We start from the raw sequence: 16,306 nt of genomic DNA on the forward strand, positions 1-16,306 counted from the left end.
CACACACACACACACACACACACACACACACACACACACACACACACACACTGCTGCCTCTTACCGCAGCAACAAATTTGTGCTTTTATACGAAGTCTGCATTTTTCAAATGATGTGTTCAAATGATCAAATGTTTTTCATCTCTTTCAAACATCATAATTGCTTCACTCTGTGGTTTAACTGGTGCCAGACAGCAGAGCTTGTGTGTGAGTCTGTTTCTTTACACATATCAGTGAGTGTGTGTGTGTCTGCTTCTGCCTTTCCAGTTGTTTGTGTGTGTGTTTGATTGAAGGCCTTGTCAACTTTTCTCTTGCTGCTGCTAATGAGTGTAAATTTGGCAACAAATGCTGGGGAGTGTGAGAAAAGGTCTGGCCACACACACACACTCACCCCCCCCCTCGATGTGAAGGCAGAGAGTTAGAATGCAAGGCAGCCCATGTGGCAGTGTTTGCACTCCCGCGTGTCAGTTCAGACCAAACCCATTCAACCACAGCAGCAGAGATTCAGTCCGTGTGTACATATGTGTGTGTGTGTGTACTTTTTCATATTCAAAACACATCCATAACAGTAGTTGGCTGAATTTCTGGAGGTCTTGAGGTTTTCCTGTTTATTCTTTTACTTTCTTCCTTTTAATTGTTACCTTGCCTCTTTTTCCTCCTCTGTGCACATATTCATTTTTCTCTTCCTGTTTGTGTGTGTGCTATTTTATTTTTCTCACCAGAGATTCTTTTATCGGTAAAGTGACAAGGGAAATCAAGGGAGGAAGGAGGAGAGGAAATGCAGGGAGCATGGAAAGGAGGAGGAAGTCCTGTGGAAAAGTTTGTGTGAGTTTTTGTGAACGCTCACTTGTGGCAACAACTCTTGGATTCTTCACACGTACCAGATTGTTGACATGTTCTCTCTGGTAGACAGAAGTTGGGAGGATGTTGTTAGAAGAGGAGAGTGATGCATTCAAAGATGAATGGAGCTAGAAGAAGGGGTTGTTGAGAAAATTAGAGGTAAGGGATGATTTAGTTTATCATGACTGAATGAAGCGACAATAAAACAGGTTAAAACTGCTTTGGTTGATGACAAAGAAAACAAGCATGTTGATGGGACTTTGTACTTCAGTAAATATCATTTTATTTTCTCTCTGTTTGGTTACCTGAATTTTTGTTTTTAAGTCAACCTCTCCTCCCTGTCCACACTTCAAACCATTAACAACCTCTGTGTTGCACATGCATTTCCCAGCATCCTGTGGGAGATTGCCATGCCAACTGTATCCTCTTCCATTTCCTCTCCCTGTCTCCATCCCAGTCTCTGAACCCTAGACCCTTGACCACGCGCATTCCTCAGAGGAAAAAGGCTCATAATCGGACAGCTGTGTCACCTCCCTCTGATTGTTCACTTGGCCAGGGTAGCGTCACCAGCCACAGGATGTGACATGTTTCTCGCCGCTGTTTCCTGCTGGACTGGAAAAAGTAAAACGGTAGTGATCAACTGGTCTGCGGAAAGGGGATAGTCAAAACATTTCCGTTTGCATTGCAAGTTGTGATTAAGGCAAACAACACAACCAGCGTTGCAGAGGGTTGTTCACACACATAATTACCTTTTTTCACTGGGTTTAAACATCTGCCAGGGTCCAGCTATTTCAGAGCTGTGTTCTGGACGGACTTTCTCTCTGTATAAAACCATGCAGCCTGATAGGTTTTCATCTGAAATGGGGGAATGTGCAGGTGCAGCAGAGGGTTGTCGAGTGACTGACAACCATCCAAATTGCTCCAGTGTTGTGAGACAAAAAGGATTTAATCGCACATAACGTCAGTTGGCAAGGAGCTACATTGGCCAATGCACATGTACGCTATCCCGGTTACTTACTTCGTATCATGAACCCTGCATTACTGCGATGTATCTCAAGATTGCCACGATGAAAGGTTAAACAGTTACCGCTGCCATAACTTTCCAGAATTGTCAAATATTGTGTGTGATTTTCTGTCATGTTTTGGCTTCATTGAATCTTTTAAATGCATAAATCCCATCCTCCAACTGGACTTCCTGGAATATGTTTCTCTCTGATCAAGCCTGTTTTACTGAAAAAAGCTGTGAACATTTCTCCATGTGAGTGGTTGTAAAAGTCCCCAAATTATCACATTAGATGGAGAGACCTTTTTGTTTGTAAGAGAGGAGATATATGAGTGAAGTGAAATCTGTCGAGAGGAAGGTTAACGGTGACTGAAGAAAGCACAAAAGGATCATAGTGAAAGGAGGATAGTAGGCTTGATGCAGAGGGGCAGAGGGTAAATCTGAAGTAATGTTGGAGAGAGTTCGAGAAGTAAACAACTTTTTTGTTCTGTGTGAGGAGACTTCTGAATTGAGACACAGCTAGAGGCCATTTTTATGGAGCTGCTAACGTCCCTAACCCTAAACATATCAACCTAAACACATGTAAAACGTAGACATAGAACTCAACATTTGTAGCTAAGTGGACATTTAATAGTGCATATCAAAATTGCATTTGCCTTAGGAGTCTCTTTTTCCCTTGTTTGATTTCCCTTATGGACATTTAAATGCATTCATTATTTTCTGTGACCTTAAGTTTGGGGGAGGGGTCTTAATAAATTGGTGTGTGGGCGTACATTTGAGATTCTGTATAATACTTTACATTCAGCTTTGTTTAAGGTCCCCTGACACCAAAATGTTTTCACTTAACCAGGCCTTGATAAATAGTGTAACAATAGCTCCTGAATCGTTAAAGTAACTAGACTGAAAACTTAAGCTGATTGTTATGGAGCTGTTTTAACACCTGTTTCGAAATAAAAGCCAAATGTGTTCAAGGTACTCCTTCACCAGACTGACTCGCATCAAATTAAACCTGGAGATCCTTTAGGCTTGATTGCTCAGCAGCTTAGCGCCTCAAAGACCCTATTTCAGAAGTGTGTGTGAGTGGGTGAGCTTCCCTGTGAATGTGCCGATGACCCAGGGTTTGATAAATGAAAGAGGCCCGAAGACCTGTTTGGAAGAGGGTACGAGCCACACTGCATCGCCCTGGCAACAGCAGCCTCTGGCAGATAGCGACCGCCTCACCGTAGCAACCTCAGGGTTTGGGTGTGTGTGTGTGTGTGTGGGGGGGGGGTTACCAGTCCGGGGCCCCTTGAAAGCACCACTCCCTCTTCACTCGTACCCGTCTTTCTTTGTGACAGGTTTTTGATTGGCCAACGTGTGTGCGGGCCCCGCACGCGTGCAGCGAGGCAGTGCTGAGGTTGCTGAGTGTCATTGGGTGTGTGTCAGTCCGTGTGTAGTCTCTCAACTGATGCTGGGAGCATAGTGGTCTGTTTGTTGTTGTGCTTGGACCAACACTTGTACCATGTTTGCAACAGTGTAGTGATCTGATAACATCATGCCTGTTAAAGGGATTAGGATTTGGAACCGGAAGCAAAGGAGGAACCCTTATGAAGGTAGATATATGTTTGTGTTTCCTTGTGTGTTTGTGTGTTAGGCAAATTATTTCTGCACACTCACCCATGTTAACAACTTCACAGCTCAAATAGTCCTGGCAGAGCTTAATGGTTAAAAACAAAGATTGCAAGGAGATGGTGTGATCTCAGTGGAAGAATATAACAGGTGATGGAGAGACTGGAAGCTGAAATTGGAAAAAAACTAACACGTGTGAACAGTGTGAATTGGAAAAGGAGACGAGGGACTGGTAGCGGTACAAATCTGGTGCTAATCAGCAGATAGAGCAGTGTGGGATGCGAGCTTGCCTCGTTCAGGTCGTGGGTTTTGCTGGGATGACTGGGTGAAGAGCAGCGAGGAGCCTGAACTCTGGGACTGAGTTGAATAGTGGGAAAGACAATGAATGGAAGCTGATGGAGATATAGATGGAGTGGTCACTGCAGGTGATAAGCTCTTTCCTTTACACAATACTTTATATTTGTTTTGATTTTATGTGTGATAACAGGTGGAATGACTGATCTAACCAGTTTTTTATGGTGATGTATGACTTATGACAAACTAGTTTGGGTGACTTGTGTGTATTCTAAAATAATCTGCTTTGTTTTTAAGTGGTATTGATAATTTCGGTTTGGACGTTAAACTGATTCAGGGACAGTTCTTAATTGTAATGTATGTCTTCAGCAGGTCAGAAGGTGCAGCCTAGTGCTCCTGGGTGATGATATTGTTACAGAAACATATACTGTATATTGTCCACCATTTGAATAATTCAATCTGAATTATTGCATTATTAATTAGGGGTTTCATCTTTGGAAACACATGAGATGCTACTCCTGCCTCCATTAGAAGCTCTTTAAGCACATTAACTAAATAGCTCCACACAGTTTGTTAGTTGAGCTTTGTTTATCTGTGCAAAATTACTGTGCAAAATTCAGATTCTATGCTTGTTAATGCAGCATGTCAGAGTGAGAGAGCTGTTGATTAAATTCTGTGGTCAGATCATTCGTAGTCTTTAACAACATGAAGAAGAGCTATTCTAAGCAATTTGATCAGATTATGAAATAAATGAAATAGAAATAAACTGGCATGGCTCGTTTATTTTTCATGTTTATTCATTTCAAGTCGTTTTTTCTGCAAAATTCTGCATTTAACGATGTAGAATACTGAAAGTAGATGCAAATTTTCTTTAGGTCTCCGACTAGATTTTGTATTTATAAATTGTCCCACAAGCTGCGCGCGTAGAAGGTTTTTTTCTGTTTTACCATTTGGCAGGTCTTCTACCCCCCCTCTCCCAAAACACACACACACACACACACGCACACGCACACACAGAAACGCACACACACACGCACAGACACCACGCCACTAACCACATATCCAAGGTGTGACTTTGCTTATTAGCAAGGCTGCAATAGTCTTCATTAACACATTTCTCACACTTTTCACACTCTTCTATTTCTATTTCAACCCAATGTCGCCATGTATTTATTACTCTTTATGACTGCATGGTGTTATTTTATCACCAATGATATTTTTTTATTTTATATGATTATATGAAATCCTTCCTCTCCTATAATCATTTTCAATGATCTTATCCTATGCGGATTTTGCAGTGTTTGTTTTTTCTTTCTCGCTTATGGAAAGAGAAATGCTACTAGAGGTTAAGCTTGAGTACATTTATTTATTTTCTTCTACATTCATAATAAGGTTATACCAAACATCTAGATTGATAGATGAGAGTAAATCTAAAATAAGTATTTAGAAACCTGCATAAACGACATTAAATGCAATTTAATCCAAATTCCCTACCTTTATCATTCTCCTTTAATCAGAGTTGAGGTGTTAAATTTGTATTAATTGTCGTCACTCAATTCTCCGAAGCTGTTGCTTCTGGAAAAGTGTCACTAATTACTATAAGCACTATTAAGAGTGTTTGTCATCTGCAGCTTCATTATTTTGCAGCTTCATAACATCTCTCGGTATGTTTGCATCATCCGTGCAGTTCTCCTAAGACTTTCATTTGATTAAGCATTGAACAATATCCAAACAAAACTCTCCTCTGGATACTTTTAGCTTATTATGATCTTGATTTTCTCTCTGAGGATTTTACTATTATGCAACGTGTGATACAAACATCCTAACTGCTTGGCTCCTGTTAAGAGCAGAGCGCTCTTACTGTCATCCCACTGTGGTCAGGAAATTTGTAAATGTTTATGACACTTTGATTCGATCAAGTTTACATTATGAAAAGAAAGCTTAGCTTTGCGGTGCTTCAACAAAAATGTGTTCTCTAGTCCCCTGTTGAATGTTTATTTCGTGATATTGTTTTCCAATGATGAAAAAGAAAAAACGACTGGTGAAATAACTTGGCAGACGATTTATTTACAGTTTTTGCTCCAGCGATGGGCCTTAAGTTCTCGTCAGACCTTGACAAACCATGTTCACAATAGAGCGATCACAATAATCAACCCACTGTGGTTGCTCTTCTTGGTGAAGTTTCTTCTCAAATCAGGCTGGGAAGTGGTGGAGTAAACTGCCCAGTGAATCCACTGTTGTCTTAACCGCTGTGGTTACATCTGAAACCAAACACAAGGACTAAACAGTAAGGACAAAACAGTAACAAAAAGCATTGGGGGACGGGGCAGGCAGGCAGGCAGACAGGCAGACAATGTGAGCACACGCTACTCCTGCAAACGCACAGGTTGACAAACAAAAGTCTCTTAGCACCTGTATTAGAGCGTTAACCACCTCTAGTTGTTTGTTTGTGACATCTTGTGGTCCTATCAAGGTTCAGTGTACTGCCTGTCTCTTTGGAGAAAACATCAGCCAAATGAATCTCATCTAATTCAATGTTTCTCTCATCTTCTCTCCACATGACTGTGGCCTTGGTTTTTCAACCTCCACCCGACTTCTCTCTGACCCCTGTATGACACTCCCTGTGCAACTCAACAGGTAAGTGCTTTTATTTGACACACTGTGGCCCTGTGTGATCTTTTCCATTGCATCACAGCACAGCCATCTCTCCACACCAATATTTGTTGGCAGATGTAGTTGTTATACTGGAAATCGTATCTGCTCTTGTTGTTCTATCACTCCCTCTGTCTTTGTGGCTGCTCAACCAGATGTAAGCCAATTAATTGAACATTTCAAAAATGATGCCACACATGATTTATAGATCTGTTTTGTGGTAGTACCCTGGGAGCTTCAGGATGTGTCTTTAGGAATGTAAGGCAAACTAACTTGTGTGTTATGAGTTGTTAGATCGTTGTGATTGTGTGTAAAAGTTAGCTTCTAAGGTTGTGGAAATGGCCTTAGGGTTATCCTCTTTGACATGGGAACAGAACATGAAATAGTGCCTGGTGCCTGGTGTGTGTGCGAGATCATTAACCTCAGTGTTTAGTCAATGCTATACCATGCGGAGCCCACAGGTGCCATTCTGTTTTCCTCTCTGTATAATTCAAACACACATGAATCCACAGTCGTACCCAGTTGGAGTGTCTTTGGTAACCACCCACAGAGACTCCAGCTCTTACAGTTCAGCAGGGAAGCGTTTTCCCACTGCTGTGTGCTTGGCCTGCTCTCACACCCCTATGACCCGTATCACTTCTCATCACACTGGTCTTCTTTCTGTCCAACCAGCAGCCTGTAGCTGCAGATGACTGGTCAGATGAGTTCAACTGGCCACTTAGATTTACAGCGATTTCCATTATTATTAACAGGAAAACGTTTTTTTTTCAGAAAGGCCGTAAGAATGTATGCTTGTGGAAGATGTAAGGACTTGCACAATATATGGTGTCATATTGTTCATTGGTCAAAAATCATTGTATTTGTATGATTCAATAATTTATTTTCATGCCTATTAGAAAAGGAGAGTAGGAACCGTATTCAAGAGTTGGTGGCTTCTGTTAAAACATCTGTGTTGGCATCAAGTTAAGACTGAATGGTTTTTCAATCTTCTTAACAGAATTATGTACTGTTACAAATTTCTAAAGATTCACGGCAGTTGTTGAGTATGTTCACAGTTTGGCTCTGCCGAAAAATGGAAAAATATCTATAAATCTAATTAAATTAATGAGTAATGAATTTGAGCAGCTGAACTGGAGTTGACAGGATCTTTATCAGTGAAGAAGCCACGCGTGTGTGTGCGTGTGCGTGCGTGTGCGTGCGTGCGTGCGTTTGTGCACGCGTGTGTGTGTGTTCAAATGTGAATATGTACTCCGGCGTCGGTCTGTCAGACAGTATGGAGTCTCCTGGGCTTGCTTCTTTTTTAAATGAGGTTGGGTGCGTGTAGGTGCGTATGTGTGCATGCGTGTGTGTGTGTGTTTAGTGCTCAAGGCCACATAGCGACTCATCTTGGTCTCTACAGGTTATTAGCTCTCCTATTCTCAACTCATTATCTGAGCCTTTGGGCAAGAAGCGTGTGCCTCAGTTGTCTTTTCTTTCCTCTCTTGTAAGAACATGAAATCTTAACTCTGTAACTACACAGAAAATCTTTTAACTTAAGTTATCTCAATTTCCCTTCATAGAAATCAAAACGTCAAAGCCCCTGAATCCCCCCCTTTTAAAGTACTTCTCTATAAAAATATATATTTGAGATTAAATAAACAAGAATCAAAGTTTAGGTTATTTTAAATTTTCATCTAAACATCTAAAATTTAAACACAATCCCCAATTTAATTCAAAGTAACGCAATGTCTCGTTTTGTTCGTCTTTATTTCGGAAATCTTTGCCCATGGCTTTGTCCGTCTCTGCCAAAAGTTCAGGGGCAAATCTTCAGGTAAATTTTAATCGGCAATAATGGTGAAGACAACAACTTCCATGATTGCACACTAAATCACAACGTCATCGCACTAGGTTGTTTGTTATTGTTTCGATTGAGAGCCCCCTAGTGGTCACAGTTTATTTGACAGTGCAACGACAGGTTGACTCAATAACTTAAGCAAAAGGTTTTCACTCCTCTGTGCTTTAAATGCATGTTAACAAAAAAGTTATTATTGTTTGACATTGGAGGAGTGAGGCGACTCTCTGATCTGGAGAAACCTGCATCGCTTTAATGATGAAGTGACTGTGTTGTCTAGACGAGTGGGAGGTGGAGAGGTTGCCCGTAGAAACACAGTGACAGTGTATGCAGCCACAGATAAGTATATTTGCACTATTTGAGAAACAAGGCTGTACCATTCACTTAAATATGTGCCTCAGTGTTAGAGAATGGTTTGCTGACTTTATGACTGGATTTTTATGACGGGTCTGGAGACTGTGTTCTGTATTAAACAGGAGATGTCTAACTCCTCTATTGGACAACTCCCATTTGTAAACAATATTTCCCGAATAATGTTATAAAGAATATAAATGTTGCTTCTCTTTTAGTTGTTTATTGTTTAATCTATTTTGTCAGCTTTGGGGGATTTGGTTTGTACGCTAGACGCATTCATTCCTCTTTGGCTCTTGCATTGGACGCATGGTTCATCCTCTCCTCTTCAGATTGTGTTTGGCAGCCACCAGTGTGTCACATGTAGCCGCGACTTAACTGGAGGGTTTTCCCTGCCTCTCGACTAAAGGTTGAACTGCAACCTCCGAGTGTCGGATTTTTCGTGCGATTAGACCCCACGTCGCCATCACGTTTAATCTGTGATCCACTTTCCCAGCAGAGTTCATGGACATTAGGACAGTGACACGTCTTTGGTTGTTTTTGCCTCAGTACTCTAAAGCATTGGTAACTAATGCAGCCAGTAACTGATTAGATGTTAAATATATATATATATATATATAAAAAAAGATTGTCACAAAGTGTCTTAAGGTTCTGGGCCACCATGAGCCACCAGAACAGCTTCACTGCCCCATGACAGATTCTTCAAGTCTCTGGACGGGAGGCATAAACATCGCTCTTCTAAAAGATATTCCCATCATTTAGTGTTTTGGTGATTGTGGTGGGGAGGACTCTCATTCCAAAAGTAACAATTACAAAGGTTACACAAAAACAAATGAAATTACAGCTCCCACCGAGGTTTCCTTCCCATGCACCTCAGAAATACAAGCTGATTTGAGCTCAGTCAGAGGCCCTGAAGGAGGAGGAGGAGGAGGAGGAGGAGGTGAGAGCACTGGAACTTGAGATACAATGAAAAATATACGGATATACACACACACCTGTGAGCAGGCGCTGTGTGAAAGACAGACACAACGACCACCTGCACACGCACAGATGGAAAGTCCCTGCTGTTTCGGTGCACCGTAGGTGGGTGGCCACAGCCAGTGGCCTTTTGGCTTTGAGTCCGCGCTGGGCTGAGAGTTTGTGTTCCACTCCCTCGACTCGGAGACACAAAGCGAGGCTGTGTTTGAGAAAAGAGAGACGGCGCGATAAGACGAGGAGGAGGAGGGAGGGAATCAGGAAGGTCCACAAAAAACTGGGAGAAAGATTTTGAAACAGTCATTTCTGGAATTTGAGATGTACAAACACAGAACGGGAAGAGGAGCCATAGAGAGGGAGAGATGAGACAGAGGGATGTGGAGAGATGGAGAAAGACAGATGGCGAGAAGGATGGAGGGAGAGAAACGGAGGGTGTCCATATGGAACTCTGCGCTCTAACTTTTGACAGCTTGTGGGAGGAATGTCTTTGGGGGAGTCTATTTCTGATTGGTGTGTGTGTGTGTTTTTGAATAGGTGGGTGTTTTGACAGTCTTGTCACATTACATGGTTAATCATACTAGAGTGAAGACAAACTCCCTTTCTGTTTGTATTATTCAATATGGGAGTGTTCCCCTCAGACACTCTATTTTAAGTTGATATATTGTGTGTGTGTGTCTGTGTGCTCCCCATCACACCCTTAGTTTGTCTGTAATGTGCCGTTACACCCTAGAGTGTAACGGCTGGAAGCTGCTGCTGCCAGCTGGTCTGGCCAGCAACTGCCGATCTGGATTCTGCTCCTAAATCCTTCACTAACGGGGTGGCTCGCTTTTGGAGCTGTTCTTGGATCAGGAGTCAGGAGAGTGAGCCAGCGGGGTGGAAAGAGGTTGCAGACAAGAATCTGTGTGTGTGTGTGTGTGTTTGTAAAATAAAGCTGGTCTCAGTCCAGCATTTAAAGGAGGTTTGTATTGCGTTGATGTATCACTGTGAGCCTGGGTAAGAGGGATGAGCTTGGAAAAAACAACAATTTGCCTGTGTGGGTGTGTGTGTGTGCGTGCGCTTGTGTGTGTGCGAGTGTGTGCATGTGTGTGTGTGTCAGACAGCTCCCAGCTGTAGAGGGCAAAGTGTCGGCCCCTATTGTCAAGGTAACGGTTGGCCTGCCGTCTGCTTAATCAGCATAATTTCCCCGCTGTCTCACTCTCGCTTTCTTTTTTAATTCTCTTTCTCTCTTTCTCTCTGTCCTTCTCTCTTTCACCTCACTTCTGCACTCCATCACTATCTACTCTAAGTCTCCCTTTTCTCCCTCTACATCGCCCTCCTCTTTAAATCAGCGCTGAGTGTTTCTGGACAAGCTGCAGATAGAAAGTTTACTCTACACTTTTTTTAAACACACATAGAGTGACAGGAATTATGGGCGAGGGCCACACACACACACGCGCACACACTCCTACGGCTGTACCACCAGGTTGCTGCCACTGTTATTTCACACATCCTGGCTTTTATTAGAGTTTTCCTCCCTCTGTGTTCCACTTGTGTGCTTGTTAAAAGCTTTTATATATGTAAACACGTGGCGTATAATACTCACACCTCGGTAGGTTGTAAACATGCTGATTTAAAAAAAACCTTTACTTTCATCCTCCTTTGTTTCTATCTCCTCCTCTAATTCTAGTCTATTTATCTTGCTTAGTTTCTCTCTCACACTCCCGGGATGCACAATAACATAATGTCTGCCAAGTCCAATTGTGTTAGCAGTAATAACAGTGTCCCTTGTTTATTATTTAGGCATTTTCATAATTGATCGGATGAGTTTTTAACTAAATGCTTCATTTATCGCTCGGCCAACCAGAAAATGCAATGATATAACAATTAAATGAAAATTAAAAAACATTATTTGAATCTAAAAATACATCCAACATCTAGAAGAGGCCTGTCCATGCATGCAAACATAACGTTTGTCCTAACAATGTTTTATGTTGAGAGTCTAGTGTTTAGTTGGATATTAAACATGAAATCCTCTGGAAGCAGGTCTTTTAAATGGTTGTGGTGCCCGTCATGAGAAATCATGTTCACCACTGACTGCTGGAATATCTTGAGTGTCACTTCGGGAGGTCGCTCTTGAATAGACGCACACGTCAGCACAGAGCCCGCTGTTTTCCCAGCGCTACACACAAATGCAGTTTACTGGCACACACATAAATATATTTGCAGTCAAATGTGCTAGAAATACAACACGAGGGTCGAAATCTTGATTGGAGGTCGCAGAGGTGTAGTGTGTGTCTGTGTGCATGTATGTGCATACCGGTACTGTATCCGTGGCATGCAGTGTTTGAGTTTGTTTTCGTTTATGAGTGTGTACAGTAAAACTGAACATTCTTCTCTCATGAACGGCGCTTCCCTTTTAAACAGCTGTTTGTCGACCTGCTGTCATCACTCAATCAAGGCTGGAAAAGAACACTCTCACACGCTCGCTCACATGCTTTATCCACCAGGCGCAGCTCTACCTGTGGGATTTAAAAACCGGTTCAGCCACATGTCAGAATAACGTCAGCCCAGTTCAAACACTGTTGCAATGACAAACATGCTGCGTGGCAGTAAAATGCTGAGTGCCCAACCTGACTGTTGATTTTGAGTTGTCCGCACAGTTTGTTATTTCCATAGCAAAATGCAAGTTTATTTGTTTTCATGGGGTAAAGTATTCAACTCATTTTGTGCAGGTGTCAGATTTTATAATGTTCTGGAGAAAATCCATTTTTTTTTGCATTCATCCACTACTCAGCTGTAAATGAGGCTGAATAAAATAGAGGCTGCATTAAATCCTAAATATGAATTTCCACCTAGAGTCTTTTTCTTTTACTTTGCGAAGCACCATCTGTACATGATTTTATAGATTCCATACTCTTCATTCCATTGCACATGTAAACCACATCTGGCCTCGGGTCTGCTGGACCAGCTCCACCACTCAGGCACGACTGATCAGGAATGCACAGTGTCGACCGCACCCTCTCTCCCCCTTCAACCACTGGACGCAGCCCTCCTGGGCGTGTGCGTCGCAGTGTGTGTGTGTGAATGCCCTGCTCAGATTACCGGAGTTCATTTGTCTCGCAAGCCGTGTGCCACTCCTTTCTCAAACTTTTGTTCTTTTCATGCCATGCCCTTTTCCTTTTTTTCTTGGTCCGTACACATACAGTAGCTTCGTACATTTCACAGCCTTTCATGCAGAGCTTTTGATTCTGTTTCACAGATGTGGCTCAGACACCCAGCTGTGCTACTTGTCCTTTGTTTTGACGATGGTGCATGTGTTCAGCAGAAAGTGAGCCCACAAACTCGTGCAGCCTGACTTATCGCCAAAGTTAATCCTGGAGTCAGCTGGTGCTTTTGGTCAGGGGTGACGGGTCATAGGTCAATACCTGCTTCACTTTTCTCTTTGTCTCGATGGATACACTGTATTCACACATGACTCTCGGGTACACACATACAGTAATCTACACATTTACATTTTAAGTTCATACACAGGAGGAGGGGTGTCTGACAAGGGTGGTCCTCAGCTCACACACACACACACACACTCACACACACACACACACACACTAGAATAATAGATGTCAGAATAATACAGCACGTGGCCAAAGGAATGAGGGGATTTGTCTTCTTACCAGGGTATATTGACTGGATTTACGCCAGGGGTTTGTACCAGCTTAGTTCCTGTCTAAGTACTCAAAAAGAGCTGTGTGTGTGTGTGTGTGTGTGTGTGTGTGGGTGTGTGGGTGTGTGTGTGGGTGGGTGGGTATGTGTCCTCGAAGGGGCTGTTCCACCGCGGCAAAATGTAGGCCTTGGATGTCTTAAATAATACCGTCATCCAAATTTAAGATTGATATCTCTGCGCACACACACACACACACACACACACACACACAGTGTTGTTTATTGAGCGTAGCCTCATAGATAAGAGTTATGTACAAACACACAGACCCACAGAGGAGGCACATTTTCCGGCTCATTTAATCTTTCAATGAAGACCCAAGGCTACACTGACCAGCAGAGAACACAAGTTTTGAGCCTCAGAGGAATGCCAGTGAGAAGGCTCCCCCTTGTGGCTAGGGAAAGTAGTTACAAATCAACAAGGCTGTAGAATAATCAGTGTACTTGGACAACGTTGAACATTAACAGATTCTTCACTATGAAATACAGTATACTTGCTTATTATGTTCAAGCAAACCACAAAATGTTTAAGTTGAAGCAAACCACGACAACACAAGTGAAGGACTGTCAGTCGTTCTTTCCACTGCCACCACCAGAGGGCCTTTGCTGGGCACCAGCATGACCCTGCCCTTCTCCACCCCCTGGAGGTCTGAAGCTGTTTGTCATCTAGCCTGATCGAGGGACATTTTATACTGTGTGAGTCACTTCGTCCTCATCCTCCTCGTCCATTGTCATAAGGGTTAGTCACTCTTATTCTCTGTCAGCTCCTTCTACCCTGAAGGCCGAGTTACACAGAAGAGTGTGCTCCTCATTTGTTTCGATGGAGTGTTCATGCCTCATTCATTCTACTGAGAAGAGTGACACCCAGAAATCACCCCACCCCTCCAACGTCCCATCATACTTAGTGACAGATGAAGTGTATCATGAGGTTGGTCTGTGGACCCTAATGGGGCTCTGATGGCTGAGTGAGACAGACACACACAGTTGGTTTGTAAGCTCACATTATTAAGCAGCTTCTGTTTGTTGTCTTTAGCTGTTTTCACTTTAAAGATGGATGCCATGAAGGCTGTACAGCTGGTGGCAGTATAGATCATGAATCTCTTCTAATGGTTGGGACATGAACCGAACTAAAAATGTAAAAAAAAAGGGAGGGAAGTAGAGTACTTGTCCTCCAACTCAATATACGGCCTATAGTACGTACATATACAAATAGCTTTATTCCTAACATACACATGCCTTTGTAACTGGTAGATGCCCTTTTACTCCTTAAGTGAAGATTCTAACACCTTCTGTAGGCACCTAATATAGAACTTACAGTACACACCCACACACACAAACACACAGCGGTGCTGCATACTTCCATTGACTTGCATTACTTCCCTGGAGGTGTACCCTAATTTAAACCATATTTGATACTCTGACCCTTAAACAGGCCTTGATCTAACTGCTGCTCTTTAAGCAGATATATATCACATCGATCTGCACGTGGCTCCAGTAAACCCAGTTTTAGTTTCTAAAAGAAAATTTGGGCAGACCCTTACCAACAGGTCTGGTCCAGTTTGCCTGCAGATGCTACAGAGACACATAAACACCAACTCTCATATAACTGTCTCAGTAAATGTGGGCTGGTGTGTGTAGTAATAAAAGCTTTCCTCTGCGGCGGAGCAGAACCCCTGTGTTTAACTGGCTCTGTGGATCCATTACCACTGAGAGACACACACTGTGAGACTGTACTTACTGGGATCTGGAATTTGCTACAAACACTCCGCCAAGTCTTTTGGTAAAAAAAAAAAAAAGTAGACTTACAGATGCACTAAATTGTGTTTTTTGTGTCTGCTTGTGTGTCTGTGTGTGCTTTACTTGTGCCACGCTTGTTTATCTGCTATATTTACCTTTAGCGTCTGGTCGCTGTGGATTGATCCAGCCCTATCTGATGTCTGATTGTGTTTCCTGGCAACCAGGGCACTTGTCTCCTGTCTGTGTCACGCAACTGGTGATTGCATCCAAGTGTGTGTGCGTGCGTGCAACAAGAAGAGGAGGGAGCAGGAGGTTTTGTTTAGTCAGCCGAGCAAATTCTCCATCATTTTTGGTAGAAGGACAGGTGTTGTTATTGCCAGATGTGTTATCTGTACTGTGTCATTCAGTGTGTCAAACTCGTCATCTTCCTGTTTTAGATGTCTCTTTTTGAGACGTGTCATAAATATCTGCCATTTAACTTTGTATTGTTATGAAATCTATGTTCTGTTCAAACAGAACATAGATTTGGGGTCTGTGTTGAAATGCTGGTGGTGCAGATTAAATTATTGCTTCAATAACTGTTAGTGGTATTCTGCTTTATATAAGCTAAAAATCATCACTATGGAAGAAAATTTACAAAATGTTGCATAAAGTGCATGTACCTATACAAATTTATATCAAATTTTGATGAAGACGTTACACTCCTAAAAAAGACATATTCAGTTTATTTTGAAATGGGGTTTCAATTCTAAAGTCAAGTATATATTTTAAAATACCCCCTATTAAAATGTCAACAACAAATGGAAACTAAGCCAGCTCTTAAAACCTGTCAAAGACTGATGTTGATATTCTCCTGTGAGCAGAAGCAGCCCCACTTAAGCCGTTAAAATCCAATCCACATATCCGGTTGAACATATTGACTATTGTCACTGCTGTCACTTTCTCTGTGCGAGCAGCTTTAAGGGAATGAAAAAAGGGGGATTTGGGAAATGGGAGTGAGGTGGGGGTCGTACCACTTTGCTGACCTCTTTTGATGACCTTTGACTTTTCTATTCCCTTTGAGGGTTATGCTACTAAATCGTCTTTTCTTCAAGAAAAGCAGAAATCCAGAGTCCCTGACTGTCCACTCTTATTGACTTTATAGCGTTACCCATGTTGACGTGTTGTTTTGTTAATCATCGTTTCCCTCATCACAGCCATGCAATTAACATATTGCCCTGTGTTGTTTCAATCGACTTATTTTCATTTCCTAATTATTTTGGTCCCTTTATGAACGAACTGATCCCTCCACTCCTTCATAGCAGAGCGTAGTGCTGTCTA

General features: G+C 42.3%; 1 protein-coding gene across 6 annotated transcripts in view; it reads left to right on the plus strand.

Moving 5' to 3' along the window:
* The window catches only part of nhsl1b (NHS-like 1b), a 93,636-nt gene that overhangs the window by 19,583 nt on the left and 57,747 nt on the right, over nt 1-16,306 (plus strand). Inside the window, exon 1 of one of the 6 annotated variants that reach the window (XM_053445366.1) lies at nt 856-998. The exons of 4 other annotated variants lie outside the window; for them this stretch is intronic. In XM_053445366.1, coding sequence (XP_053301341.1) covers nt 962-998 — 37 coding nt within the window. In that variant the 5' untranslated portion in view covers nt 856-961. Of the gene's footprint in view, nt 1-855; nt 999-3,301; nt 3,435-16,306 lie in introns of those variants that run through there. One more of the 6 variants, XM_053445364.1, reaches the window with a different exon arrangement.

The sequence above is a fragment of the Pleuronectes platessa genome, chromosome 17 (assembly GCF_947347685.1).
Source record: "Pleuronectes platessa chromosome 17, fPlePla1.1, whole genome shotgun sequence".
NCBI classification, from domain to species: Eukaryota; Metazoa; Chordata; class Actinopteri; order Pleuronectiformes; family Pleuronectidae; genus Pleuronectes; species Pleuronectes platessa.